At 54.2% G+C, this 24,506-nt stretch overlaps 4 protein-coding genes across 4 annotated transcripts; 1 reads left to right on the forward strand and 3 right to left on the reverse strand.

Annotated features, from left to right (window-relative positions):
* Window position 1: 1 nt before the first annotated feature.
* On the reverse strand, window positions 2-1,144 carry NECHADRAFT_98714 (uncharacterized protein). The gene is made up of 2 exons (XM_003054107.1): window positions 126-1,144; window positions 2-72 (listed from the first exon to the last, which is right to left on the reverse strand). Exon 1 carries the CDS (start codon window positions 1,055-1,057, stop codon window positions 335-337), a length of 723 nt encoding a protein of 240 aa, XP_003054153.1. The 5' UTR covers window positions 1,058-1,144; the 3' UTR covers window positions 2-72; window positions 126-334.
* A 242-nt stretch (window positions 1,145-1,386) lies between these two features.
* NECHADRAFT_89969 (uncharacterized protein) lies at window positions 1,387-2,805 on the reverse strand (the record flags this gene model as incomplete). The annotated part of the gene is made up of 5 exons (XM_003054108.1): window positions 1,387-1,905; window positions 2,003-2,004; window positions 2,047-2,424; window positions 2,465-2,535; window positions 2,570-2,805. The coding sequence occupies 5 exons, from the start codon at window positions 2,803-2,805 to the stop codon at window positions 1,387-1,389; spliced, it is 1,206 nt and encodes a 401-aa protein (XP_003054154.1).
* A 2,316-nt stretch (window positions 2,806-5,121) lies between these two features.
* Window positions 5,122-8,613, reverse strand: NECHADRAFT_65498 (uncharacterized protein; the record flags this gene model as incomplete). Its single annotated transcript, XM_003054109.1, has 2 exons — window positions 5,122-8,367; window positions 8,418-8,613. 2 exons carry the CDS (start codon window positions 8,611-8,613, stop codon window positions 5,612-5,614), a joined length of 2,952 nt encoding a protein of 983 aa, XP_003054155.1. The 3' UTR covers window positions 5,122-5,611.
* A 9,812-nt stretch (window positions 8,614-18,425) lies between these two features.
* On the forward strand, window positions 18,426-21,942 carry NECHADRAFT_98717 (uncharacterized protein; the record flags this gene model as incomplete). Its single annotated transcript, XM_003053389.1, has 4 exons — window positions 18,426-18,492; window positions 18,771-18,851; window positions 19,059-19,898; window positions 19,953-21,942. The coding sequence occupies 4 exons, from the start codon at window positions 18,426-18,428 to the stop codon at window positions 20,825-20,827; spliced, it is 1,863 nt and encodes a 620-aa protein (XP_003053435.1). The 3' UTR covers window positions 20,828-21,942.
* Window positions 21,943-24,506: the final 2,564 nt, after the last annotated feature.

Consider the following 24,506-nt stretch of genomic DNA (forward strand, 5'->3'; position numbering starts at 1 on the left):
TAATGATGGATACATGACAACATGTAGTCATGCCGTGAGCCTTGATATTGTACTATTTGCATTCTACTACAACTGGAAAGGCCTTGGTCAGCGAAACTCTTGGTTGAAGCAAGATTGTCCCTTACTCTTGTACATGGAGAGCCCGAGCTTGAGCTTCAGCTCGTATCAACCGTAACAGCAACTGTGGACGATGGAGCTCGTGTAGCGCCTTGACATGGCGGACAGCCAATCTCTGCGCCGTCATGCGCCAAATAACTATCCTTCAACGCCATATCCTAAACCGTATAACCTTTTAATGACTCCCGCCCAAAAGAAACTGCGATCACATCCGTATTCATCTCCGCGCTGTCAGACCAGGTGCTGCGTTGAAGCGCTCCTCACGCTCCGTCATAAACATGACCTGGATCCAATACTCCTTGGCGTCAGGATCCCAGAAGCAGAATTGTCGGTCCTCGCGCTTGTCCAGCTCGCGGGCCGGGATCTTGAAGCCGACCGTCTCGTAGGGCTCAGCGGCGACGAGCAGGTACTGGAAGTTCTTGTCGGGCTCCTCGATGTGCTGTGTGAAGGCGTTCATGACCTGCCACTTGGGTGTGGTCTCGGGGGTGGCGTCTGGGTATTGTAGCTGGAAGAGCAGGCCCTGCTGGCGCGTGACAGGGTCTCGGATCTTGGTGATCTTGTATCCAGGGCGGCCGATCTTGACAACGTTGCGGCGCTGTGCGAAGCCAGCTCCTGTAACGCCGACGGGAAGCCCTGTGGCAGGGTCGACGGCGCCCTGGCGGCCCTCCTTTTGCTCGCGGGCGGCACGGCGGGCGAGGTTGGTCTGATGCTTCTTGCCCTGGGTATGCGCGAGGTAGGAACCGTCATTCTGGTGAACCGTGAGACAGAGACGGCACTCAAAGGAGCCGACGTGGTTCTTGAAGAAGTAAGGGTCCTTGTCAAGGTCGATGGTCTCGAGGGCGAGCTTGCGAAGACGCTCGCGACGGTCCGCGTTGGTGGCCGACTGAGACGCGACGCCGCCGCCGCCAAACTTGGAGCCTGCGCGGTTCTGAAAGTCCATTGCGTAGAGTCGCGGTTGTGTATTGGTATGTGTGAGGTTGCGACTTGTTACGATCGAGGGTTTGGCGATTTGGTTGCTTTCGCGAGGCTGAGGATGGGAGAGGAAGAATGTTTGCGAAAAGACAAGGTTAGAGAAGCATTGAACTTGGAGCCTCACCGAGGTGAGAAATAATTATGGGGATGCTGTCAAGGTGGCTGACCAATCAAGCTCTGCTCTTCATTGACACAGCTGTTGCAACTCAAAACGGACATGAAGTTTACACATTTTAGTATATACAAGAATGGAATTATTACAACTCTAGGATTTCTTGAATCTACAATATATAAGTTTTAAGGAGTGCAGTTCACAATATCCGCGTGCCTGGAAAGCCACACCTGGACACATTCCACGAACCGATCAAACTCGGATGTTGGAGTCTCGAGCACAAGGGCAATGAAGCCTCTCCGCACTAGCCAAAATCCTTCCTCCATCATCTCCAGCCAGAAGAGGTCCCTTAGAGCGTCAATCTCCTCGACTTCTCCAGATCTCTCAAAGACACGGGTGCCGTTCTTGGGGAAGTGCACACCCATGATAGTGCCCAGCCCGGTAAAGACCACTCTGGTGCCCTTGGTCACCTCATTGAGCTTGTTTCTCAGCTCATCGCCCTTGTTTGTGAACTGAACAGCAACTTCAGGCGTGTAAATCTTGCTCAGACCTGCATAGCCTGCGTGTGTCACCAGGGTGTTGTTGTTGAAGGTACCAGAGTGTGCGAGCGCACCAGGACGTCGGGGATCAAAGGCTGCCATGATATCTGCTCTGCCACCGAAAGCACCGAAAGCAAGTCCTCCGCCGAGCCACTTGCCAAATGTCTTGAGGTCGGGGCTCAGACCTAGCAGTGCGGCGATGCCTCCTCCAGACATGCGAGAAGTCATGACTTCGTCTATGATGAACAGCACGCCCGCCTACATCTTGTTAACTAAGTGGTCTTGATGCAAAGAAAGTAAAAGAACTTGCCTTTGCTGCAGCTTCTTGAATTCCCTTGAGGAACTCGGGATTCCCTGGAAGACCACCTCCAGAACCCTGCATTCCCTCCACCAGAACCGCAGCAACACCCTCACTCGCGATGGCGTTGCGGGCACTCTCAAGGTCATTGTACCTTGCCACGATCCAGTCGTCCATGTCAACATTGTTGTCTTCAGGCTTCCCTCCCTTGAAACCTATCACAGCTCCATGATAGCCGCCGCTGAAGGTGACGATCTTGCGCTTCTTGGTGAATGCACGGGCTGCTGCCAGAGCATGTAGATTGGCCTCGGTGCCAGAATTGGCGAAGCGCACCTGCTCTATGCTGAAGCGCTGACATATCTCACGAGCAAAGATCTGCTCCTGAGCTGTGTTTCCACCGACGTTCAAACCCGTGTTATCCAGGACGTCCCTTATGGCTGAGAGGATGATGGGGTTGGAATGCCCATAGAGAGCTGCAGTAAACTCGCACGTCAAGTCTGTGTATCTAAGAGTTTGTTAGCGATGCGGTACATGCACGGCCTGCTTAAGACTTGCGTGTGTCCATCCTCAGACGTGACCTGGTATCCCTTGCCCGACTTGATGACTATCGGAAATGGACTGGCGTAGAGGACTGTGCGAGTGTTTCCTCCCGGCATTGACTTGATGGCTTCTTCATAGAGGGCCTTGGAGCGTGGGTTACGAGCAACATATCGAGTTGTGGCCTCATCAAGCTTGGCCTGGATAAGCTGTGTCAATTCTGTAGCCATGATGAATAAGGATCAATTGAAGGCGGTAGTTGTAAGATGAAGCAATAGTTTCGTTATAACTGAAGATGTGAGCTTCTGTTATATACTTGTTCGACTGGTAGAAGAGTGATCTGGATCCGATGTCGCTTATGACGCCCCAAGGATGCTATTCGTAAGTGAGATAACAACTAGCTGGACCCCGCAGAGTTCAGGCCATTTGCGATAATTCAGAACTCTTCATTGGCCGCCATCGAGCATGATGAGATGCCTATCGCCTTTCGGGCCGGGGTTTGCCAAAGTCGGAGCCATGATACCCGAGTCTGGATTAACCGGGTCTCGGGTTTCGCGTTTGGCACTTGTTAGCCGCATCTCTGCAAGTCTCGATAGATTTTAGGAGAGTATAATGGCGGAAACATTGAATTCAACTTCGGCAAACACAGATAGTCGGTTTTTTCTACGATTGCCTTGTATCGTTCCGAAGACCATCTTCTCAGGTGGTTCTGGTAGTGTTGAAGCTGGATGAACTGCTGGCCGAGTTTGGGTGCAACCATGGTCGTTTAGAAACAAATGTGGTCAATTTGATCTCAGATATTTGTATGGAAGCTTTTACTATAGGTATTAAGCGTAACTATAGTCAGATATTCCAAGATCCTTTAATCAGCCTCAACCTCATGGTGTTCAGATCGATCTGGGCTGCTGGGATGATGGGATCTAGTGGAGTGGAGGTACGTACCGTTCAACCGCCAACCTATGTGGGGAAGCGGAAAAGCGGTGTGTGAAAAAAGCCGGCAGAATCGACATCCCACGTAATTTTTTTGCCCAATTTTTGAAGGTGCTCGTCTTGCCTGGAGAAGAGAAAGAAGCCAAGCCGAAGATATTCGATAATTCACAATGGCCGGCTCAATCAACAAGCCCAAGAGTCAGTATAACCTCTCGTGGAATCATACTCATGACCGGTAACCCTAACAACTCCCAGAGCCCAAGTCCAAGCGGACGCCCGTCCGTCTTCGCCACAAGATCCAAAAGGCATCCGTCGCAAAGCAAAAGAAGGAGCGCAAGCTCGCAAAGAAGAACCCGGAATGGCGAACGAAGCTCAAGAAGGACCCCGGCATCCCTAACCTGTTCCCCTACAAGGAGAAGCTGCTCGCCGAGATTGAGGAGAAGCGCCTGAAGAAGGCCGAGGAGGCGCAGAAGCGAAAAGAGCTGGCCAAGGCTGCAAAGACGGGCGTCAAGGATGAGGAGGTGATGGAGGATGTCGATGTCGAAGACGATGGCGACGATGATGTTGATGAGATGGAGGACGACGGTATGGATGAGGACATTGACGAGTCGAACCCCATGGCTGCGCTTATTGCCAGCGCTCGCGCTGCTGCCGCTACCTATGATCGACAACTGGCCGACGACGACATGGACGAGGATGACGATAGCGAAGAGTCCGACAACGAGCGTGGCCCTGAAATGTCAATTGGTCAGGCTTCTTCGAGAAAGACCTACGACAAGGTCTTCAAGTCGGTGGTTGAGCAGGCCGACGTCGTCCTCTATGTTCTCGACGCCCGTGACCCAGAGGGCACACGCTCTCGCGAGGTTGAGCGCAGCATCATGGCCGCTGCATCTGGCGGCAAGCGCCTCATCCTCGTCATCAACAAGGTCGACTTGATTCCTCCCAAGGTCCTCCGAGACTGGCTCGTCTACCTTCGCCGCTACTTCCCAACCCTGCCTCTCCGGGCCTCCAACGCCGCTCCCAACGCCCACACCTTCAACCACCGCGACCTGACCGTCCAGAGCACATCCGCCACACTTTTCAAGGCCCTCAAGAGCTTTGCTGCTAGTCGTCAGCTCAAGCGTGCCGTGTCTGTTGGTGTTATTGGTTATCCCAATGTGGGCAAGAGCTCTGTTATCAACGCTCTCCTCTCGAGGATGAGTGGAAAGGGTAGCTCCTCTTCAAAGGCGTGCCCTGCTGGTGCCGAGGCTGGTGTTACGACGAGCATCCGATCTGTCAAGATCGACAGCAAGCTTACTCTGCTTGACTCCCCTGGTGTCGTCTTCCCCTCTTCCTCCTCGACCCAGTCTGCCGGCCTCGTCTCACTCAAGAATGCCACCGAGGCGCACGCCCACCTGGTCCTGCTTAATGCTGTCCCGCCTAAGCAGATCGATGACCCTGTCCCTGCCGTCACACTCCTCCTGCGACGTCTGTCGTCGACTCCCGAGCTCATGCAGAAGCTCACTGATGTTTACGACATCCCTGCCCTCCTCCCTGACCGCAAGGACGGCGACACCACAACCGACTTCCTCGTCCAAGTCGCCCGCAGGCGAGGCCGTCTCGGCCGCGGTGGAGTCCCCAACATCAACGCCGCCGCCATGACCGTCGTTACTGACTGGCGTGACGGTCGTATCCAGGGCTGGGTTGAGCCTCCTGCTTTGGCTGTCGAGTCCAGCACCGCGCCCTCCAAGCCGGCCCTGAAGAACGCCGGAGAGGATGAGGTTGCTGCTGACCAGAAGCAGATCGTCACCGAGTGGGCCGCCGAGTTCAAGCTTGAGGGTCTCTGGGGCGACGACGGCAACGCTGACAACGACGATGCTATGGAGCAGTAAGAGAGGGGGAAGTTTGGACTTGAGAGTAAAAAGACGTGACGGACGGTACATGAATTCTTGACTGGAAAGTTTGGCGTTTCAAGGATTGGCTGGCAGAACGGACCTAGACCGTGCATATACCTTTATAAAAACAATCTGTCTTCCCAAACTCCTGCGTAGTTCACCCTGTGCTTTGTAGATTGTGCATCATGCCATGTACCTGTACCTCTAACTACCTTACACAAAATAATCCCTCTTAAGCCTCAAGCAACTCCATCTTGACACCCCGCTTGCCAGTCATCTCGTCCTTTTCGTCATGGACTCTAACCTTGACCTTCTGGAATAATTCCACATGCACCTCCCGGCTTCCCTTGGTAGTGAGCGTAAACGTCTCCGGGTCAAAGTCGGCCTCTGGCTCGGGCTCGGCGAGATCCCTGAGTCGGATCAAACCTTCGATACCGAAGCGCGGGACGAGGACGACGAAGCCGTTGCTGAAAATTTTCATGACAAACGCTTCCTCCTCAGCGACCTTGCCCTTGAGGGCCTGGCCGACGTAGTAGGAAATACTGGCGCGACCAGCCATCTGGGCGTTGCGGTGTCGCACGTTGATGTTCTTGCACACGGCCTCGAGACGTCCTCGGCTGCGGACATTGGGGTGAACGGCCTCGTAGTCGATGGCAGCGGCAAGCTGTCGGTGAGCGAGGAGATCGGCGTATCGGCGGATAGGAGATGTGAAGTGAGTGTAGATCTCGGAGGCAAGACCATAGTGACGGAACTCGGGGTAGGCTTGAGTGCCTGAGCAGAAATACTCTGCACTCATCATACAGCGTGTCGCCATGATACGCACCAAAGTGTTGAAGAAGGGTTCCTTGGCATCGACACACTGATCCAACGAGTCGGCGAGGGCCTTGCTGGAATCGGTGCGCAGCTCCAACCCGCGCTTGGTGCGCAGTTGGTTCGCCAGCTCGTCAAAGTTGGTCTTGGGAGGAGCGGCGTGACGACGGAGGATGGCAGTCTGGGGGAACGCTTCATAAATCTTTGCTGCAACGCTGACGTTGGCGAACAACATGAACTCTTCGACCAGCGAGTTGGTGTCGAGGAGCTGCTTCGTCTTGACATCGATGGGATCAGACGTCTCGGACTCAGTCTGGACCTTGACCTCGGGCGAGGAGAGGCTCAGAGCACCAGCGTCCATTCGCTTCTGCTTGAGCTTCTTTGACAGCATGAGGAGCATCCGCATTCCCTTGGTGAGGTCGTCTTGCTGAGACTCATCATCGATTCTAAGTTGAGCCTGTTCGTAGCTGAAAGCCTCACGGGACTTGATAACAGACTTTGTGAAGCGAGCGCTGACGATGTCGGCATTGTCGTTCAGCTCCCAGAGCACCGAAAAGGCATATCGTTCCACATATGGCTTGAGAGAGCAAAGGTCTGTTCCAAGCAGGGGCGGAAGCATGTCAATACGCTTGTCCACTAGATAAACAGTCGTGCCGCGGATGCTGGCCTCAGTGTCCATGGCGTTGGCAGGCTTGACAAAGTGCGAGACATCGGCGATGTGGACGCCAACCTCAAAGTTGCCGTTCGGAAGCTTCCTAGCGTGGAGAGCATCATCGATATCCTGACAGCCGGGAGGATCAATACTGCAGATGAGAAGTCCTCTGAGATCCTCCCTTTGTCTCCAGCCGGGATCCTCCACGCTGGCTGGCACCTTCCAGTCATGGCCTTCCTTAGGGAGACAGTCAAGGACAGTCTTGGGGAACGGTCGGTACTGGACATCCCATTCGAGCAGCAGAGCCTCAGTCTCGGCCGCCTTGGTCTCCAACTCTCCCAAAGAGCGTACAAAGTGTCCAATGGGGTGTCTAGAGTCGCGCTCCCAAGCATCAATGGTTACCAAAAGTCGCTTGCCGAGTAGATCTGAAACTTGTCGAGTACGAAGTCGAATCTTGGGAATCTTCTTGTCCATGGGGATGAGGAAGACGCTGTCCTGCTTGCGGCCCTGGCTAGACGCTTTGCTCGCAGACGAAGGGTCGATATGGCCAACATACTGGCGCCAGTTACGCTTGATTACGCCAACAACCTTGGCAGTTGGTTGCGGACGGCCTTCTGAGAAGCCCTTCTGGGTCTTCTTCACCTGCTCCTGCAGAGCCTTGCGCTCCTTTTCAGACACAAGGTCTTGGCTTTCCTCCACGTCTGCGTTCTCGTTCTTCGTGATGGCTTCCTCCTCGATGATCTTTGTCGAAGGCTCCTTCCACTGGTCTTGGGGAAGAACCTCGACAACGACCACGTCGCCGTCGACAGCACGGTTGATGTTCTCGCGACCCAGAATCAGCAGAGGCTTAGGGAATGCCGGAACCTTGATAGAGCCCTCCAGATAGTTGTATGGTGAGACGTTGAAGATGCCCTGATGCATCAAGCCGGCCTTGACACCAGTCATCATCCTTGAGAGTGTAAAGTACTCGGGATATAGCATCTGCCCCTGTTTCTTAAACCCTCCTTGGCTTTGCGACTCTGCTACCATGTCGAGCAGCCTCTCGCCATCCTCGAGTCCGCTGACATAGTCTTTGAGAGAAGATGCGTGAAGCCCATCTGCCTTGGCTTTGCGGAGGTTGTCTTGGTCGTCGCTCAGCATCACCACTGCAGGGAGTTTCTTGGCCTTTGTGCGCGCCAGATGCTCGCCGTACCATTTCACGGCCAGTCGCACAGCCCGATCATTTCGGTCATTAACGGTTTCATTTGCCTCGCGGTGGACAAATGTTTCCTGTCGAAAGTCGTTGAAGAAGACATAAAATCTCTTGTCCTCGCTCTTGGTGAGTCCTATTAGCCGGTTGTAAAGCGGCAATGACCGATTCCGTAGCTCCTCGAGCACAGTCTGCAAGATGATGACGTCGTAAAAGGCGGAGCTCTGCTCAAACAGATCCATGGCGTTGAGCAGCGCGTTGGTATCAGGGACCAAGTAGTGTCCTTGGGGGAATGCCTTGGTGCCTGCTGGCTTGTCCGAGAGGACAAAGGGCTGAGCTGCATCTTTGTTAGTATATCGAAAAAGAGTTAGAGATACTGGAACTCACCCTGCTGAGCGGCATTTCTGGGAGCATACTGAAGACACGCCTTACAGAGCTTGGAGGAGCAAGGAATGTCTGTTCGCAAGTAGACTTCTCTAACAATTTTCTGCACCTTGCCGCTTCGAGTCGAGCGCACGTAGACCTTGCTGGAGATGTTGGATGCTAGGGCATCGCCTTCCTGAGATCTTTTTAAGCTCGCCATCTCTTCTCGACTTTGTCACAAGTGGTGAAGCAGATTGTGAGTTGGTGATGAAAAGTATGTCGTTGAGCAAGCATCTAGTTTGGCAGGCGAATTGAAAGTGATAGTGGGGCCGTTATCGATAAGGCCCAGTCAAAACAAAGTGGCAGTCAAAACCTCGACTTTGTAATGGATGCGTAATTGCTTCAACATCAGCATTCCAACACTCTAGAGCGGTCTAGAAAGATACCAAAGTTTCCATTCTCCTTGGTACGAAGTTTTCGAGCCACGTTTGGTAAGCAGCTTGGAATACGTTCTCGGCCTTTGAGGAAGTCGTCACATGACCAGCAACAGCGACTGTGGATGTCACGTGATTGAACCACCACTTCAACTACCTGCCTACCTTCCTGGCTGACCCTTCATCATGAATCCTTATTGTGCGATGATCTCTTCGGCTTCAAGGCATTTGAGAGAATAATCTGTGGTCAATTTGCTGTCTTGTGTCGATCTTAGAACAACAGCCCCGAGTTATTCGACATCTGTTTCGTTGTCAGGAGCAGGAGATACACATCCTCCAATGCAATCACCACCTGTCACCAGGAGTCCTCTACCTTCAAGCAAGAGATGCGAGTACTAAACTCTCTCAACGTTCTTCCCGAATTGGAATTCGAAATGCCATGAATGCCTTCATCATCTGGATACCCCGGCTTCGTGGAGTACGGTTCAGGATCACCAACTGCTTGATGGACATGGAAACCCACGGTCTACACTGAGGCGTCTAGCTTCTAGACAATACGCAAGAGTGACAGTCGCAACTAGCCATCTGATATACTCTCTTTCAGTCGCACATCAACGACGCGTCCCGGTCCGGACAGATATCCCGCCCTCATCAAAGACCAAATTATTAGCAACATTCGCCAGCCCTCATGCAAACGCACTGGCCTCGCATGGACGCAAAATCCTGTTTTTGAGTTTCAAATGTGCGTTTGCTATCAGGTGGGACGGCTTCAGCTTCCAGTCGTCTTACCACACCAACCGTTCGGATGTTAGGAAAGCCATGGTGTCTCAATAGCATCCGACTACGATATCCTCAAGGAACAACAACATAGCCAAAAACTCTGATGGGAGACGGCGAGGACCCAGCGAACTCCAGAGAAAGACAAGATTAGAGTCAGGCTCGCCACCCTTCTAGGTATTGTTAGCCAGTGATGGCAGTAGCGAGCTCAAGATGCCTGCCGCATGATTATCTAGCCAAGTCTTCCGAAGTACCAGTCTTGGCTGTGTAAGTGTGGCCTCGTATGATGAGAGTCGCGCAAGACTTGACCAGGGTCTTGAGCAGCATGTCGATGATCTTGGCACTAAAAAGATGATGGCTTCACGACGTTGGCGTCCTAGTTGACAGCACAGCCCGGTACAACTCAACCATCAGTCAAGTCAACCACAAACTTTCATATCCCCCAAGTGCACCTCACGAGTCGACTTAATATCCGACGTGATCGATGTCTCCAGCACGCGAACCAGGCCGTTCCAGATAGCCGCGCGCCCCGAGACGGTGGAGTATGCGCTTCTTTTGAGGCCAGATGTCTTCAATCAACAAGCCAACGATATTGCAGCCAGGTATCGAAGCGAACTGCCCAGCTAGACAACGTCGGCTCGCCCGGAGGTACCAGAGGATAGACATGCAGTGACATGTTGACCACTGTCGCAGTGGGGAGCATATGGGTGGGCTCTTCGTCCAGCCTCAGCATGCACGCGAGGGCCAGAACCAATCGAAATGGCGTCGTGAGCGCCTTTCATGAGCCACCAAGTATCCCTGGATGGTATGAGGTATAGACGCTGCATTCAAACGCAGAGTGTCATCACGAAGCGGTTGCGGCCTGAGCAGTCCATTTCGACTCTAGACAGGGGAGACAGCATCGATCTTTGAGCAGGTGATTATAACCTGCATGCTCAAGAGCAGAGGTCTATCAACTTGACCAGCGTTATTCATGTACATGTCAAAGAAGACAAAGCTGTTCTTTGACATGCTGAAGAGCAACTAACAAGGTCGCCGTTACACAGCCCGACAGGCAGAGTGGACAATATACGTGATGGCCACGGTCACTATTCGTCGCATGTCCTGCTGCAATTACAAGTACCGAGTCGCTTATGCGGAATCATTACGCTCACGACTGATCCGTTTCCACCTTGTCGAGACATCAACACACCCACAATATCTGTACAGGCACTCTTTGGGGTGAAGAGTAACATCGGCGGGCACAGAGCGCAAGTCAAGGCTCGCAAGCTGGATCATGATTTCCTGCTGAACGGTGGAATTGGTCATCTTTCTCGGCATCCTCACTCTTTGGGATAGCATGAAAGAACGAAGTTCAGCTGTGGCGGCGGAATTCATGTCACCGATGGCTAGCATCCCGAAGGGCAGACCAATCACGCAGGATGGTCAACATTCAGAGCTTGGCTCCGCCATTATTGTCATCAAGATCCCTGCAGCCTGGTCCTGATTCACTGGAAATGCCAGGATTGTAACTGAGGGGCATCGCGAGCGAGATGGCAGACAGCCTGGTGACGAACGAACTCAACGGAACCTAACCCATGAAACCTGTCCGACTGGAGGAGTCGAGGACGAAAGGCACACAAAACACCGTGACAGCGAGTTCCCGACTTGCCTATTACATGCACGTCAAGGCAAGGCCAACTTTCACAGCATTCAAATATATCGACGGACCACGAATGACGGACAGATCGGTGCCACCTCCGACTGTCTCTCTGCTCGGGCCCGCCTGACAGGACCGAGCGCGACCAGTCGTGATGGAGCTAGCGTTAGTTCAAGCAGAGGAGAGCTGCGGTGTGCTAGGACTTACAGTAGCGACGCATTCTGATGGGTCTTGTCATACCTGACTTGCTTGACGAGACAATGCGGGCGCGTCAATTCTGTAAAGCTCTTGGGCTCTCACAGCTTTATCCCTACGGCACATGGCGAGCAATGTCAGCATCGGTAATATTCCACCCAAGCGTGGCTGCGGCCGGTGAGAGGATGCCCTGGCCCGGCGCGCGTCGATCCATGTGATGGCGAAGGGGGGAGCAGCAAGCTGCTGGATTCGGAAATGCATGACGCCGGCTACTCTGCTAGACCCGGCGGTTTGCGAAAGTGGCCCTCTCGGAGCTCCCCTCGAAGGAGCCTGATAACGCGCCGCGTCTTGACAAGAGCTCACGAGGTCGCGTTTAGCGTGCTATGTGCATGCAACTGGGATTTACAAGTGGGAGAGGACGGACACGCTGGACGAAGGAAGACGCGGCTCTCGTGGCATCAAGACTGACTGTAGTCTGACCTCATCTTTGACGGCTTCAACGCGGACTGGGCATCGACGACTCTTACGACAAGCCGACGGTTTGCTACTTGACACCAGTACCTTGTCAGTGTGGCGCGGTTGCTGAGAGGTGACTCGCTGAGCCGGCCACAACCCGTATCCGCCCTGATGGTACTGGTATCAGTGCCTGAGCAGGTAGACGCTGCTGTCTCTATCACGATAGCCGGGCCTTGAACACGGGCACTTGCTTCGATGCTTATGCAAGAGGCCAAAGTTGAACGGAACAGCATGTTCTGATCCAACAAAAGGATACGGATACGGGTTAAGACTTGCGGATGCCAAAACCAACACCATGGACTTGAGCAATCTGAGCAAGCAAGCAGATCCAGCAGAACAAGGGTCTTGGGTGTGAGGATATGGAGGAATCGAGGGCCGAGACAAACGCCTCTTGCTCGCCAAGAGGACCCCAAGCAAACGATGCCACAGACGAGCCGGCCGCACGGGCCGATATGATTGGCCCCGTACTCGCAAGTCAGCCAAAGGGAAAGCCTCCAGCCGGTCAGGCGTCACAAGACGAGGAGCCGAGGGGAAGCTGGACAGGGGTGATGCATCAGTATGATGCAATGCGGGCCCGGATTTATGGAGCAGGCTGATCTATTGTCAGCGGGTCAAGAAGGACGACCAAGACTCTGTTGCTCAAAGACGGAGAGATTTAAGGAGGAGACGGAGGGAGACAGCCAAACAGGAGAGAGGAGATTATGTCCGACCGGTTCAGCGAACCAGGATACCGGCGAGGGGAAATGCAGCCACCTGATGGTGATGTTCCCTTTGAGATAAAGCCGAGGCGAACAAAGACTGGGGGGAACCGGCGCCGGCAAAGTTTCACGTGCGGGCCGGCCGAGAAAGCAACCTCATACGACGTTGGCCAACATGCAAGCGAGAGATCTACGTGACGGTTAAGGCAGGTACTCGAAGCACCGCGTTGGGTCGAGTCTACAGAGATGAGTTGGGGATCGGATCGAGTGGACAGCAAAAGAGGAAGCGAACTATGGTCACAGATAAGGCCAATAGGCTTGCATGAGATGAGATCCAAGCGACGACGATTAAAAACGGCGACAGGAGGCCAAGTGAGATCGAAACGGCCCCAAGTGCTGGGTCCATGGTTGGTGGGATGGTGGCGGGCCAGAGATGGAGTTCTGGGCAAAGGTGAGGGGGAGGGGGAGGAAGATGGTGGCCGACATGGCTGACCCTCCTCTAGCAAGCACTGTTAAAGCCGCGGCGGGCTAAGCTAGTGGGCGTGAAGAACGGCGCGGAGTGCATCGGTGATCGATAGCCCCCGCCCTGAAGGGCACTGTGGCTTGTTGGTTCGCGGGCGTGGATGGGCGTGTCGGAGCATCAAGCATCGTCTGTGAGTCGCTGGATTCGATCCTGGAGTGGATGAGCTGAGCGTCACGAGGAGGCGCTGCGCGGGGCAGAAATGTCTCTGGCAGAAGGGAAACAGACCATGGTTTCTCGCGTATCTCGCCTGCTAGTCACCTCGCCGGCGGAGTCTGTGAGCCTGGGGGTGAAGATTCGGGATCATGGTGCATGGCATGTGGCATGGGGATCCTGGATCTAGAGCATCTTTGGGGACACTCGCATGGCTGGCTGGCTGGCAGGGCACGCAAGGCAAGGCAGGGCATGGCATGGCGGGTCATGGTTTGGCATGGCATGGCATGCAGAGTTGCAGCCTCTTGCTGCCGCACACTTCTCCAGGATTTGCAGAGAGCCGAAGAGCGGGAACTGTGCGTGGGCGGGGACCGACAGCGGGTGAGGGATCGTTGAGCTCGTGGTTGTGGATGGTGGGAAGACGACAGAGTTGGTGTGGTCTGGGGTCTTGGGGGCGATCGCTCCCGCACCTCCCCTCCCACGGTCTGCGTGCGCCCCTCGTTGGGTTGGGGAGAGAAATTGGCATTTCCCTTGGGGGTTGATCTCTGTTGGAACTCTGCTAATTACTGTGTAGGCTGTCAAGGTTGCGTCGTCAACAAGTGGAAGCAGGTTGCATCACAAGAGCTTGGTTGACAGGGACAAGGGGGGCTCAGGGTGACGGTGGAGCGGATCATGAGCCCTGTGCTTGCTTCAAGCAATACTTCTGGGGATTTTGATAACCAAGTTGTCTGGTCTCTGGGAAGCCTGGAACTGCTCTCCAAGCGCCGCATGGTGGCCGGAGTTTTTGGAGACGCATGGTGGTAGTTTGCAGTGGTTGACAAGTAGGTTGAATGGCTACTAACCACGAACTAGCGCCAGTCCCAAGCACCGCGCCGCCGTGGTGCGGACCCTAACGTCTACCGGTCTTTTCCAAGTTTCATTATTCAGTTCAACTTGTCTTGAGAGTCCATATCTTGGCAGATAAACGCCAACATGGTCACGCTGGAGCTCTACAACAAGTGGACAAAGAAAGCCTATCAAAGACATGAAGACTCTATCCGTGGGGTTCAGTGGATGCGTCTGTTATCTCCGGCGGAGACTCACAACATGTTATGACAGATAGGTCGGTTGGTTCTTGTCCAGCCTCATCAGCCCACTGGGGACCTGCAACGGCTGAGTGACCACAGTACGATAACGGTTCGTCCGAATGACGTTTTTTCATTGCAAGCGCGGGCTGGGAGAGACAACGAAAAACATGGCCAAGGGAACTAACAACCAAGCCTTCAAGCTGGTTTCTCTAGGCGCTGAAGTGAAACTGGGGTTGGTATGCGCTTCGTGGATATGTGTCAGACAACAGCCTGACGAAGGCACTCCAAAACATGAGACACGACATCACGGGAGAAGCTGAGACATGAGACAGTTCAATACGAGCGAGCAGCATCGGAAGGATGATGCCACTAGCCCGAAGCGGAAGAGAACTCGGTGAATGAATGGATGGGATATCCGTACTGTCGCGTCGCTCTGAGTCCTTGACCGAGAGAGGGAGGCATGTAAGTGACAAATGCGCTTCACGGACGTGGGGAGCGCATCGCATGAAGGCATGCAGCAAGATTCTGACACAGGACCAAGGCCTCGCATAGAACAGGCCAACGGCACAGCATAACAGACGGTCCAACGACAGACAGCAGCATCGCATGAAGACGGTGATTCAGACGTTTCATGTCGTTGAAGAACAGCTAGCCATGTAATGGAGACTGTATGCAGTTAGCATGGTCGCGCACAGGGCAGAGAGAGCCATGTCCTGTACGCAGGCAGCGCAGCGCAGCACGGGCTGGAACTGGAGCTGCAACGACAGTACGGATACAGGCGCTTGGTTGCTTGCCCGCAGTCTTGCAGAGCGGAGGCACACGCACGCACACCCCCCGTCACAAGGAACTGAGCACGGTGCGACAGTCAGACCCGGCAACGCGGATCGGGGGCGACAAGGCTCTGGTGCTGGAGTTGACGTTGACAGCCCGGCCAGGCCGTGTCTGTCTGTCCGTCTGTCTGCGTGCTTTGCAAAGAATGCGTTCTTTTTGTGCCGTTTTTCAACGGGAGGAAGTATGCCATTAGAGCCGGCCTGCTTGATGGCTTGGGTCTGGGCCTGCCTATTCCTGGAACCCAGGTCTTTGGATGTGGAGCGAGGATAGAGATTGGTGCGCATTATTATTCACGACAGGAGATTACACCAGCCTGAGATGAGTCTGTAAAAGACGCAGTTGTTGGCAATGTCGCTTGCTAGTTGCCTGTCTATCCGGATATCTACTGATGGTTCAGAGCAGATACATGCAGCAGTCAGAGACACCGCGATACCCGTTACGAGATGCTGACAATTGATGACATCTATTCATTGACTTTAGCCTACGAAGTCGGGGGAGGCTTCAGCCGTTATCCCATTCCCTGGTTTGGGTTTGGGTTTGGGTTTCTGCTTTCTTTTTTGGCGCATGCCTTTCAATAATGGGAACCTACCTTGCACGGTGACATCTCACTGGGCTCTGGCCTGGTCTGCTCCATTGGAGGATCATGATTGATGCGGGTGCTGATGCTGCTGATGCTGATGCAGCATTCTTGCTCTTCTTTTTTGGGCAATTCTACGGATACTTTCCTTTTCCCTCTTCAACAACATCCGTCTCACCGTCCATCTTGGAAAGGCATCCTCCTTGTTTCCCGCCCGAGCCGCCCACACTCCTCTTCATCCGGACTCCTCCATCTGTTCAATGCTGTAGACAACATCATCGCCATCTTCAACCACCGTCGGATATCCACCTCGCCTCGGCCGGCCTTCTCCTCTTTGACTGTCTGTCTCACCCCTAATACACACACGCCTCTCCTCACCCAGAGACCAACCAGGGTATTCTCCCCCCTGCTCAATCAACTCACCCTTGCTCCTGTCTTTGCCTTGGCTTCCATCTCCACCACGTCCCCTCCTCCCCCGGCTTGCGCCATCTCAACCAACCATCCTTCGTCATCCGTCTCCCTCCATCCGCGCCGCCTTTCAAACGGTAAACCCTTCCCCCCTCCACTCCATCCTCCTCTGCTATCCCAGCAGCCTCTTCGTCCCACTCCTCCCTCCTCCATCTACCGAGGACGGATACCATCTACACACAAGCATCTATCAAGGAGTCAACCGACGACACGGGGAGCATCATCAACAACAACATCGGTATTACCCATCACCAACAGTTTCTATACCCTCTACCTTATCCGGCACATCTTTCATTGAACAGCACCACCATCTTCGGCAACAGAAGTTACCCATCATCGGAAGCGCATCATCATCCCTCTCTGGTTGCCATTGTCTCTCGAACTCGAGGGACACAGCCCGCGCGCGCGCAACACGCGCAAACCTGTACAGCATCAGGGAAGCGTACCAAGTCTCGGTTCCTTTTTTTTTTTTCATGAAACCCATTCCTTTCCATCAAAGATCCTGTCTGTTGCGCTCAGCCCCGCGCAACTCACATCTTATCTGGCGTTTCTCTCCATCACGTACTGATTGCGACTGGCGCGCCGTGCTTGTCTGCGCAATCGCATCGCATCGCATTCATCATCAACCTTGAACCAGAGGTCCCAGCTGCTGCGCTACGGTTGATACAAAGGCACTAGCCAAGCTCCGCTTCAGAAAGCTCGTTTCTCTTCTCCACATTCACGCGCGCCTCCTCGGTCGCATTATCTCATACGACGCTATCACTCGCGCGCACTCGCGTCGGGACCGTCAATCAGAGTCACTCACCGTCGCTGACGCCCCCGCTGCGCCGCCGCCGCCTCCTCCACCTCCGCCTTCACCAGGCTTTTTGGCTTGGTTGCTGCTAGGTCCCCTCAGATCCCGGTCGTCACTTCTGGGTCCTGGTCCTTGCCTTGTCTGCTCGGACCAATCCTTGCGCACCTGCCTGACCGGGTGATTGGATCCATCCTCCCAGGGCCTTGCTCCTGCCCCCCCCCGAGGAGTGGTTTTTGCCTAGCTTCCTTCCCGGGTCTCAAAGTCGCCACTGGCCACTGCACCTCACTGCAAGCAAGTGCGACTGACTGCAACTGCAACTGCCTGCAACTGCAACTGTCTTGCCTGGTAGCTCCCTCGCTACTTTAGCTCGCGCACCCACTACTACTGCACCTTCCCTCCCACCCCATTCATAGGTTCAGCGCAATCCCATCCCGTCCCCTCCACCTGCCACCATCCATCATCATCATCCATCCCACCACAACCACTACCTCCACCACCTCCATCGCCATTTTCTCCGCCTTCCGCCATCACACACACACACGCACGCACGCTCGCATACACCCGCTCCATCGCATCGTTTAACCATCCACCTTTTGATCAACGAGCACACGTATTTTTCGAGGTTTTTTGCAAGGCACGCACGCGCATTTTCTCATCGCTTCGTTACGCGATCACCGTTTGGTCTGTTTCGCATCCGCTACGCTGCGCTGCCGCCCTTGTCCTTTCCATCCATTTGAACCGCGAGCCTCGTTGACGTCGTTGCCGCCGCCGTCGCACAACGCGCTCCGCGTCCGCATCCCGTTCCATCACCACACAAAGGTAATTCAGCATCCTGTTCCGTTCCCTCTCTGTGCCCCGTCCCTCCCTTCCAGCCTTGCATCCTGTGTCTGTCTTGTCATCTGGCCTCGTCTTCGCCTTTTTCTTTGCACGCCCATCTGGACTGGATGGAGCGCGCCGCCGACGCCGCCGCAACCGCGCCCGTTTCCCGGATTCCTATCTTGTCTCGCTTTGGATCGCTAGCCCATGCCTGTCTCTGGGAGTTTGCGCCCCAGCCTGCGCATCCGCCAGCGCCTGAGCCTCCCCTCCACGATTCCGGGCCTTGGCCTGGCCGGCCGAGTCTCATCACAAGACGAGGCCAGTCAGGCAGGCTTCCCACCTCAAGGCCCGGCTTATAACCTGCGATTCGCCATTCGCAACCAACGACGCGCCTCCTCCAGGCGGCCAACCACGTGCGACTGACGTTGCCCTCCTCTGCATCTTCTCCAACGCTTCCACTCGTCAGTCCAAACATCTCACGACACGTTGCCATCGCCATCACCGTGGTCGCTATCCTCGTCGCTCCCTGTTGGCCTAGCCGCTCGGTCATGTACTCCGCCCAGCAAGGCGGCGCTGATAACGCGACGATCAATCCCGCCGCTCTCAACTCACCCGGTAAGTTTAATAGTTATTTACTTGGTACTAATTGTCGCCTCACACCACCCCGCGGTCTGCCTTTCCCCTCTTGTTCATGTCCTGCCCGCGCGCAAGTTCAGCATCACTGTCTTGTGCTTCACATCATGTTGAAAAGCCGAAACACCCCACCTTCCCCTGCCTACTCTTTTCATAACTACAGTTGCGACATAGACCGAGTGCGCGCGCGCTCAACGCCGCCTCTCTCTTGCGCTTTGCTCTCATCACTTCATCATGCTAATCCTTCGCCTTGATTACAGGTATCTCTCACCCGCCACTGCGCAACCTTAAGCGCAGCCACTCTCCGGACCTCTACGACACGCCGCAACCCGGCAATGACGGTATGTCGGGTCGGATAAAGCGAAAGGAGCAGCTTGGCGCTGCACTGCTCTTGGCGCGCCCGGCCTCCTGCCGCAATCCGCTCGCGATACTTGCTTCCGCTGTGATTCCGGACTCTTCACCGTGCTTTTTGCTACATACATCACAGCCTCATATGTCATATTAAAGATGGGGGTTAGAAAACATGCTGACTGATCTTACCTTTCCAGGTGATTCTAGGCCGCTTCGGAAACGAGGAAGACCGATGAAGTCGAGAACATCAGGGAGCATTTCCGAGGCTCCCGGACAGGCTCCGGCCTCGCTCCCCCAGGCGATTCCCCCGCCGCAGACACCTCAGTCTCAGAACACAACATTGCCGCAAGCCAGTCCCGCGTACACACCCGCTCCGACTCAGATGCCCCCCAAGACCACTCCGACGAAGTCGACACTTAAGGCACTACCTACCGTTCGAGATCATACGACCGACCAGCTTAATGCGACCGGCGATGAATATCTCCCGCGCGAGATCGACGAATTTGGAGAGAAGAAGGTGCAGCCCAATGGCACACTAAATGGAGGTCGGGAGTACAAGTGCCGGACGTTCTTGGTCCCTAACAGAGGGGATAAGCTATTCATGCTTGCCACCGAGTGCGCAAGGGTTTTGGGCTACCGAGACTCGTACCTCTTGTTCAACAAGAACAGGTCCCTCTTCAAGATGATTGCAACCCAGGCCGAAAAGGATGATCTGGTCCAACAGGAGATTCTTCCGTTCTCGTATCGCTCGAGACAAATCGCCATTGTCACTGCCAGGTCCATGTTCCGACAGTTTGGAAGCCGTGTTATTCGCGACGGTCGAAGAGTTCGGGATGACTATTGGGAAACCAAGGCCCGGAAACAAGGCTTCACCGAGGCTGACCTTGCTGGAGAGAAGCGTCCCGGCGCAACCAAGGCCAGAGAGGCGGCTGAGGCCCAGAACAACGTCCTGCTGGCTGGCCCGCACCCAGAGATCGTGTACAGCAATAATCCTGGACCCTTCCCCGGCCCCCCGCAGCCGCACCTCGTCCAACCAGGTATGATCGGACCACCACCCGGAACCACCACCAGAATGCCTGGATTGACACTAGGATCAGAACTGAACGATTCACGGCCACGCGATTACTCGGGAATCCTCAAAGGCGGACCTCGACAGGAGATCACCGGCCCTGCTTACCAAGACCAGACCCGTCCCTCGCCTCTCGGAGAGCTCAACGCCCAGGCTCACCATGCCGCCGACTTCAGCCGGTCAGTTAACCAGCAGCGGGATATGCGCAACGAATACCTTACAGGGATGTGGCGACGATCCCATGAACAACCGTCTTCGAACCTGACCCAGCAGCCCGTGGCCTCGGCCGACACGACTTCGGTTGCTACCAGTAGGCCGTCGCATTCACCGCATACCACAGCGACGGCCATCTCCCAGCAGCCTGGAATGGTTTCTACGCAGAGCCCACAGATGATGATGACCACGGCGCCGTATTCTCAATCAATCAGCGCCCAGAGCAACCTAACTCAGGCGCCCATGAGAGGTATGGCCCACTCTCCAACGCAGTCGAGCGCAAGGCCAACACCTACTCTCCCAGGTTCGACCAGCTCTCTGTCGCAGGGAACGCCCAGCTACAACTACCAGTCGGGCCAGAGCATGTGGCCGCAGGCTCAGGCGCAGCAACACACGTATGGCAGTTACACGGCACAGTCGCAAGCGCCCCATCCATCGCAGTCGCCTGCGTCACATCTGCGCCAGCCAAGCTCGGGACAGATGCAGACCAATATGCAGTTCCCCGGTATGGCAAGCATGCAGTACGGTGCGGGTCAGAGCATGTACCCAACAGATCAGACGCCTCGGCAATACATGCCCCAGGGTGGAGCCGGAGGGCCGGCGGTCACTCAGGGCTGGTCTGGTCAGCATTCGCCGGCGCAGCAGCAGCAGCAGTGGTGGACTCCTGGACAGCAGCCACAATAAGGGCTGTGACGACATGTGCTGACGCGACATGACGGAATGATTTGACATACGATGACCTACCTACTCCTGGTTTCACTAGGAGATTCGACTTAATTGGTGCGGTGCTGTATTGTGTCGGATTCTTATTTTTTTGGATATATGTTTTATGGAGAGACTTCTATCCTCTCTTCGGTCTGAACTCCTTCAGTATTCCTGGACAACCACGCATACACCACGGTGGAGAGGCTATGTGCTTTTGTGGGCTGATTTGGCTCGATGAATTGCAAATAGCGATTGGGCTGGGTGGGATAGAGGAGTCGGAGGAATCAGGAACTGAACACGGCATTCCTATCTTGTTATTCTTGGGCGGTTTGGTTTGGTTGGATTGGATTGGATGCAGAAGGGCTGGGGTACATGCATGGCTCGTAACACATTTTGTCCTTCCCGCTGATGGGGTCTTGGGATACTCATGGGTTTCATATTTTGATCTTGTTTGGAGGCATTTTCGGGTTTTTCCTGTTTGGAAAGTCAGTTTGTTTTGTTTGGATTCCATGCGTCTTGTCTTGTCTTGTCTTTTTGGACGAGGGAGGTTCTATCGGCGGTTCGCTTGTGCGTCCCTAGGAGCCGTTTGCTGCGTTGGCAAGGCAGACTTTTATCGGGCTTTCATTTTGATACCACGTCACCTCTTCGATTCGTTCTTCCCAACACCATTTTTATCTATTTCTTCTTCTTCTTCTTCTTCTTCTTCTTCTTCTTCTTCTTCTGCAGACACGCATTGTTTATTCTTGTTGAGCGGACGCGACGAGCAGTCACCTGGGCAGACCATGCAGTGTTGCATCTAGGAGGATTCAGGGCTTGAGGCAGGTTTTCGGCCTGGGTTTGATGCGGCGCGTGGTGATGGTGTTGTTGCTGCTGTCCTTTGGCTGCGTGTCTGTCTGGGCTTGTTTGCCGAGTTTTGATGTTGTCGATTAAGTTCTCTTCTTCTCGCTTGGGGGAGGTTTCTACTCGTGTAACTTTTGCTGCCTGGACGGGAGCATATATCTTTGTCACCCCGGTTAGTACATCGCGAGTGCGGTCGGCATTGGGCGGGTCGTTGGATCTGGCAATGAGAATTGATTTATTTTGATCTTGTGCAACTTGGTTGTCTCTTGACTCGACGAATGATGGTGAGACTATACTTGTGGAGGATAAGTGAAGTGAGCATTATCATCAACCCAACTCACCTCCATCTCAGCTATATATTCCCTCATGTCGTATAACAAGGCCTTGCTTGACCTGCTCTCCCCCGATTCCCTCGCCCCTCCTGCCGCCTGCTGACCTGACAGAATGTCTCAAAACGACCCAGCGAATCGGGCTGTCCGGGATACCTACAGGAGGAGGGGCTCGCACGAGGTGGACAGGCGTGGTAGCACCCGTCGGGATGTTTGTCTCGGGGACAAGTGCCTGCGCCCTACGAGGCTGGCGTGTCTGTGAGAGGGCAGGGTTTCGAGATGTGATGGGTGAGGTGGGTTGCACGGCGTCGGAAATGCTAACAATAGGTTCGCCTGGAATTGTCAAGTTATCATGTGCTTCTGAGACTTAGGGGGACAATATGTTGCAAGATGGGGAGGCTAGACAGGTAGCCAAAGATTAGAGTAATAGCACTGCTCCGAGGGCGTGGCTTATCCAATAGGCCACATTAATCACTATCGTCTCCATCCAAAGCTTCGTCCTTTTCTTCCTTTCCTTCTCTAATCTCGAGGGCATCCTGGGTCTCGTCGCCACTAGCTTCGGCCTCGTCCTCTTCCTCTTCTTCCTCCTCAACATCATCGTCATCATCATCCTCAGGCACAGGCTCGTCTTCCTCCGTCTCGGCATCCTCTTCGACTTCAGCAGCTGCTCCAGCGCTGGTGGGGTCGACACGGGCACGCTTGGTGCGAGGACCCGATGCCTCAGAGGCGAGAGTCGTGTCAGGATCCACGTCAGTCTCGACGTGGGAAGTGTCGGGCATATCCGTGTCAGGTCCGTCAGTCTTCTTGGCGCGGACCTTTTGGCGGTAAGATGTGCGCTTCTCAGTCTGGATGGCGTTGAACTCTGTCACAATGTGTCAGCGTGTTCTTGAGAACAAGGTTAGAGACAGGACATACTAGCAAACTCGGCTTCCAGGGGAGCGCGGAGGAAGGAAAACTCGGTATCCTCTAGTGCCTTGAAGACGTCTGCGGGAGCGATGGTCTTTTTGCCAGCGTTGATGGTGTTTTCGTTGGCACTGCGAGGTGTCAGTTGTTGAGTACACAGACCCCGTTAGAAGATGGACATACTGCGAGGCCAGATAGTTGATGAATACTGTAGTGCTCTGGCTCAAGGCCAGGATAGCATTGGCCTGAATCTGCGTGTTGGGTGGGAGAACACCCTTGGACAAACGGGTTATTATCGATTTGGGAAGTGTCAGGTCCTATCACAAAGTTAGCTAGAGCTCGAATCATCATCACCCTTCCACTTCATCATCCCCTAGCTTGATATATCTTACCTCGATAGTCACGGCATCCTTATGGTCTTTATCCTTATCTTTGTCCTTGTCCTTCTTATCCGTTGAGGGAGAGGTGGTGTCGACCGCCTCGGCACTCGCTGGAGCTGGCGTCGAGGCGGGAGCAGGAGTGACAGCAGCCGCTGGCGTAGGGGCCGGGCTAGGCTCTGTGGGTGTTGCGTCGTCCATGGGGACGAAGCGGGCGGTGGATGTGTCGCTCTTGCGCGGGTTGGACTTGCGCGGCGGCATTGGGAGGTGAGGCTGAGTGGTGGTGAAGTGTAGAGGTGAAGGTTTAACGAGAAAGAGGCCTGGTGAGATGCGACGAGGCGGCAGGAGAGCAGCACTTCAACAGGGCAACTCTATTGAGGGAAATGATACAGCCCGGACACAGCGACCACTTGGCCTTTGCTATGATCTCTTCTCTCTCCTTTCCGTTGAGATCCTAACGCGACGGGGGAGATCACCAAGAGCCGTATCTCATTCCTCGATAAGGATGTGTTCCGTTGATAAGATTCAGAGTGTGTATGGTTCCTCCAAGGAGTAAGAGGATGTGATGGCAATGATTTCGTCGCTGAGTGAAAGAAGCCTTGACAAGCGACGTTTGCGTGTTGGTGTCTGTGTCATGTCAAAGTTGAAGAAGCGCGCGTCTGTGGGTGGCGACGCGATGCCCCGCTGTGAGTGGCCGAGCACGCGTTAAGTGGTTATGGTAGTCCGGCTGCGGCAGGTACTACGAGCAATGGCTCTTGCAATTGTAATGTCATGGTCAAAATAAAATGCAAAGAGATATCAAGAGTTTAGATCAGTTTTATGACTACAATAAGATTATACTTTGCTATTCACTACATTGGAATTCACGAATCAATTGGCCTCTTCATGCACATGCATGTGCCGCTACAGAGAGGAAATGAATGAAGGTAAGACTACTATACTTGACATATAGCTTCACCCAACAATCAAGTCACTTCATGCAAAGAAACAGTATGAGTTCAATCTGTTCATCAATTGATTTAAGTAGATATGTATATATATATATATATCTTGCTAGCCGTCTGACTGCTCGTACCCTTTCCGTCATGGACATGTATATCTCTCTGGTTCCTGATGATACAGGATACTTCTCATAATGCTGGGTGCTAACCCTCCAGCATGAGTTTTTGCTTCATGTGCGGACTGTTCATAGTCCCATCATGCCGCTTG

The sequence above is a fragment of the Fusarium vanettenii genome (genome assembly GCF_000151355.1).
Source record: "Fusarium vanettenii 77-13-4 chromosome 1 genomic scaffold NECHAsca_1_chr1_3_0, whole genome shotgun sequence".
In the NCBI taxonomy this organism is placed as follows: domain Eukaryota; kingdom Fungi; phylum Ascomycota; class Sordariomycetes; order Hypocreales; family Nectriaceae; genus Fusarium; species Fusarium vanettenii.

Bases quoted from the DNA above. Each gene is read 5' to 3' on its own strand.
- NECHADRAFT_98714 (XM_003054107.1), bottom strand. From the start codon at position 1,057: ATGGACTTTCAGAACCGCGCAGGCTCCAAGTTTGGCGGCGGCGGCGTC.